Genomic DNA, 5,569 nt, shown 5'->3' with positions numbered 1-5,569 from the left:
TATATACTTGTTTCAGTCATTGAACTGAGGCCATGCTGTGGCACTGCCTAGAATTTTTAGTGGAATGTATTGACCCTAGTATTTAATTTTTAAAACCTGGCACTTATTCTATCAGTCTCTTTTGCCAAACTGCTGCTTTAAGTTACAGGGATGTAAACATACCACCACCAGTTGTCAAGTGGGATAAGCACAGACATACGCATAGATATATATGCATATTCTTACCACACAGCTTCTTAAACATAAGCCATGTCTACCCCTTGCCATGCCTGTGCTGTTTAATTAAGAGAAAGGAAAAAAAAAAAAATCTTGATGTTTATGCAGATAATTTCGGTTGTAATTTAAACTTCTTTTGAAATGGTGACTTAGACTTGGTGCTGGAATAGTTTTGGACATTAAGCAGGATCAGTGATTGGTGAATGGAACTTGTGGAAGAGGGGGAACCAGGAAAACCTGGAATGAAGTACTGAAGGCCAATCCCAAGACACTAAGCTTCACAAAGGAGATAATGAAGGAATGAGTACAGTAGAACATATTACTTTGATTCAGAACCTCTTGTATTGAAGTGTTAACGTTTTATTATAAGCCTGTCCTTATTTTGTGTAAGAACTCTTTACATTCCAAACATCTGCTTAATGATGTGAAAGTTAATTCTACTAAATCTCTTCAAATTCCTTGTGAAACATGGATAGACTATTTCATCAGAAATACGGTCATGAAAAGCTTCATTGTTTAACATGCAGGATGTTCATAAACCTAAGCTGACACACTTCAGTTTTGAAGTTAGATTCATGTCACTTAATGGTCATGCCTCAAACATTAAGGACTATTCAGATGGTTAAGTATGCTAGTTAATATGGAATTTCAGTTGAAGTTGTAAGCATTTTAGAAGTTTCAAAATAAGGTGGATTTTAGAACAAAAGGTTGCTTATGATATTTGGTGCAAGGCTGAGGTGCAAGTGTGGCTGTGTGATATTTGCTTCTTACCCACCTGACTCTGGGTTCAATCCCACTGTGTGACATCTCAAGCAAGTGTCTTCTGCTATAGCCCTGAGCTAAGCAAAGCTTTGTGAGTAAATAGATAGATGGCAACTGGAAGAAACCCATTTTTTGTGTGTGTGCCTTTGCGTTTGTTGTCCTCCACTACTGCTTGACTACTGGTGTTGGTTTGTTTATGTCTCTGTGACTTAGCAGTTTGGCAAAAGAAACTGATAGAATAAGTACCGGGGCTGATTGTTTGGACTAAAAGGGTGAAATGAAGGAAAAACCTTTCAAGGCAGTACTCCAGCATGGCCACATTCCGGTGATTGAAAGAAGTAAAAGACACACACACACACACTTGTAATTCAAATAGTTGTTTTGCAGATAGCAAATCATTAAAGAGACAGTTGAAGATATGACAATTCCTTTGGGATAGTGGAGTTAATTAGAGACCTCATTAATACATGCAAATATTGTGAAGCTGGGAAGGTGTGTATATTTGAGTGATTAGTTCCGAGTGTTACTGGTCAAAAGGGAGTTGGGCTATGTGACACATTGTTGTTGAGTGATTGGTTGAAATCCTGTTGCAAAACTGTATTATGTTCTGGTGTAATAGATATTCCTTTGTCTTACTTTGGTGTCTCTCTCATTCTCCCCCACCTTACCTACTCAACTGCAAGTTAGTTGTAATTTTTTTAATTTTGTTATAATGACTCACTATGAGAAGTGAGTGTTACAAAAGAACAGTAGCTAGTGTAAGGATGGGTGGTAAAAGTTCAGAAAGCTATTACCTCTTGGAAACAAAGGGCTTCTCTCTTCAAATAAAGTTAGATTATATGAAGTGCAGTAGTGCATGATAGTGAGATATGGGCTCTAAATGTGAAGGATATACTGAAAGGATAAAAAAAAAAACTGAACTTTAGAGATATCAGCTGTTGTGTGGGTAGGGGAAAAGATTGCACTATAATGGACATATGATGTGTATAAAAAATAATGGTTGAGTGAAAAATAGATCAAAGAAGACAAAATGTGGTACAGCCTGATCCCTGCTTCCAGGATGCTGGTTCTCAACAAAGATGAAGAATGGCCACTAGTAGAAATGTTATATTGAAAGGAACCCAATTAACTTAATCCTGTATATAAAACTTAATTATTATAATTTAATGTCCACTTTTCCATGCTTGCATGGGTTAGATGGGATTTGTTGAGGCAAGTTTTTCTATGGCCAAGTGCCCTTCCTGTCACCAACCTGTATCTGTTTCCAAGCAAAGTAATATTTCCCCATAGCCCAAACATTTATCACAGAAGACTGGAAATGAACAATAGTACTTGTAAGATGGTGATGCTTATTTATGACTGTCACATGATATCAAGATAAGGGTGTACACACACATACACATGCACATACATAACAGGCTTCTTTCAGTTCCCATTTACCAAATTCACTCACAAGGCTTTGGTCAGTCCGAGTCTATAGTAGAAGTGTAGAAGATACTTGTCCAAGGTGCTGTGCAGTAGAACTGAACCTGTGATCATATGATTGGGAAGCAAGTTTCTTAAACTGCCATGCCTGCACTTGTATATAAAAATGAGGCTAAAGATGATGCTTGCTCTTTGTACAAATATTTGCTTCAAAACCACGTACCCTTTTCATTCATATTATCTTAAAAAAGAATGATAGTTAAATTGTGTGCAAAGCAAACAGTCCAGTATCATCTCTTTAGCATTGAAACTGGCCATATCTGGCCAAAATATTTTGCCTGTTTTATGTTCAAACCAGCCAGATTTAGCCTTTAATACAATACAATCATTGTCATTGCCATCATTGTTTAATGTCCGCTCTCTATGCTGGTATGGGTTGGATGGTTTGACATGGACCTGGCGAGCAGGGAGCTGTTTGCACTCCAGCTGTCTGTTGTGGCATGGTTTCTATGGCTGGATGCCCTTCCTAATGCCAACCACTTAACAGAATGTGCTGGGTACTATTTATGTGGCACTGGCTTCTGAAGGACACACTGTCATTCTAAAAATAAACTGCCACATCATCAAAATCTTGAAGTTAAATGATGTTGGCACTCCGTCGTTTACGACGTCAAGGGTTCCAGTTGATCCAATCAATGGAACAGCCTACTTGTGAAATTAACGTGCAAGTGGCTGAGCACTTCACAGACACATGTACCCTTAATGTAGTTCTCAGGGATGTTCAGCGTGACACAATGTGACAAGGCTGACCCTTTGAATTACAGGCACAACAGAAACAGGAAGTAAGAGAGAGAAAGTTGTGGTGAAAGAGTACAGCAGGGTTCGCCACCATCCCCTGCTGGAACCTCATGGAGATTTAGGTGTTTTTGCTCAATAAACACTCACAACGCCCGGTCTGGGAATTGAAACCGCGAGTCCGCTGCCCTAACCAATGGGCCATTGCGCCTCCATGCGAAGTTACATGATAAAGCATAATTAATTCAAAACATCATCATCATAGGTCTGTTTTCCATGCTGGCATGGGTGAATAAATAAGCATTACATTTAACACAATAATCTGAATGGTAAAGGGTAAACGTTAGCAGTTATATTGGGGTGATAAAGATAATTTGAATTCTTCATATGAATGCCTTACTAGTTAATGTATTTTTTTCTTTTTCAGGAGGGGGAAAACCCCAAGGAAGAAATTTGCATTTACTGGAACATCTGTTACAGAACCTGTGGAGGTAAAGTTTTAATGAATTTCTTTCATTTTCTTTTCTTATTCTGTATAATATTATGTTGTGGTGATGACGGTACTTGTTGTTTAGCTTGGATTCACATACTGTTTGTTTAACCCTTTAGCATTTAAACCAACTGTATCTAACCCAAACATTAAGCCTGTTTTATGTTAGTAATCTCTGCTGGTTTAAGGAAGACAGGCAATATTCTTAGGCCTGGTGTTCAGTTTTAATGTTTGCAAGTCTGAGTTTGTCAAAGTAAATGTATGAAGAGAGGAGGTGGCAGAGGATTGGGGTCTTGGGTAAGAGGTCTTGGTGAGATGGTAAATTAAGTAGATTTTGTTCATCATTTTTTAACATCTACTTTTTCATGCTTGCATGGGTTGGATGAAATTTGTTCAGGCAGATTTTTTCTATGGCTGGATGCCAGCATGGAAAGTGGACATTAAACGATGATGATGATAATATGTACAGACTTTTAGTTTCCATCTACCAAATCCACCCGCAAGGCTTTGGTCAACTTAGATCTATAATAGAAGACACTAGCCCATGGTGTCACTCAGTGGGACTGAACTTGAGATCATGTGGTTGTGTAGCAGACTTATCACACAGTCATGCATTGAACACAAGTGACTATCATCCACTTTCATATTTAATTTCCTGTTAATTCTATCATGGAAAAACAAGACAGCATTTCTTTCCAGATAACTGACAATTTAATGGCTTACAAGTGGATCCCACTTGTAAATCATTTAAAGTCGTTTATTTTGTTTTATTTATCCTGGTATTTGTTTTATATTCCTGTTTCTGTTTTATTCTTTTAAAACATTATTTCATTATGTTAAATATTTTGATTGTTTTTGTTTTTTTTTAATACTTAATATTGTTGGAAGGGTAATATTTGAATTTTATTAAGTTAAGGATTTCATTTAATTCTTGGAATTTGTTTCATATTTAAGTTGTTGAAAGCTTAACACTTGAACTTATTTCATTCATCATCATCATTATCATCGTTGTTGTTTTAATGTTTACTCTTCCATACTTGCATGGGTCGGATGGAGTATATTGTAATTTGGTACGGCTGGATGCCCTTCCTGTCACCGTTCCTTACGTTTCCAAGCAAGGTAATATTTCTCCATGGTCAGGCATATTTTTGCAGAATATTGGAAATGAATGACCTTCATTTACAATCATGCAATGCCATGACAAGGAGACACAAACATACACACACATGATGGACATTTTTTTTTTCAGTTTCCATCTACAAAATCTACTCGCAAGGCTTTGATTGGCACAGGTCTAGCAATGAAGATACTTGCTGAAGGTGCTGTGCAGTGAGTGTGAACTTGAAACCGTGTGGCTTGGAAGCATACTTTTTGATCACATGGTCATGCCTGCTGTTAAATATTTTGTTTACAGTTTTGTTTTTGTAATTGTCTTGTTTCAACAAGATGGTACCTATTGATATTGTAACACATTTAGGATTACCTGCATGAACAATTACCTTGTTAATCCACAAATAAAGAATATTTATCCACTTATGCAGTGTTGAGCACTCATTCTCACAGTTCAATAGTAGTATATATATATCTATACTATATATAAAACAGAGTTTGGATGTGTGTGCGTATGTTCTTTATGCATTTGAAAACTGAGTTGCAACTTTTGACATATGGGGTATCAAAAGATTCAGTAATCTTTCGGCTACCAAATAAACTTTGCTTTCATTTACATATTTTCTATGTATCTCAACAACCAGCTTTAGTTATTTGAAAGACACTGCTCTACAATGACCAGGTTTCATTAGAAAGTAAAAATAGTTTCACACTTTCAATTTGAACCAAAATTACAAAGTGTTGCATTATGAGAATGACGATGTGTGAACA

The 5,569-nt window shown here is 36.8% G+C and overlaps 1 protein-coding gene across 3 annotated transcripts in view; it reads left to right on the top strand.

Moving 5' to 3' along the window:
* The window catches only part of LOC106875469 (kinesin-like protein KIF23), a 59,164-nt gene that overhangs the window by 7,347 nt on the left and 46,248 nt on the right, over positions 1-5,569 (top strand). For all 3 annotated transcript variants that reach the window (XM_014923627.2, XM_014923626.2, XM_014923625.2), the window contains exon 2: positions 3,626-3,689. In XM_014923627.2, coding sequence (XP_014779113.1) covers positions 3,626-3,689 — 64 coding nt within the window. The remainder of the gene's footprint in view (positions 1-3,625; positions 3,690-5,569) is intronic.

The sequence above is a fragment of the Octopus bimaculoides genome, chromosome 18, assembly GCF_001194135.2.
Source record: "Octopus bimaculoides isolate UCB-OBI-ISO-001 chromosome 18, ASM119413v2, whole genome shotgun sequence".
Taxonomy (NCBI): domain Eukaryota; kingdom Metazoa; phylum Mollusca; class Cephalopoda; order Octopoda; family Octopodidae; genus Octopus; species Octopus bimaculoides.
The sequence above is the reverse complement of the archived record's forward strand: the minus strand, read 5'-3'. Positions and strand labels throughout refer to the sequence as shown.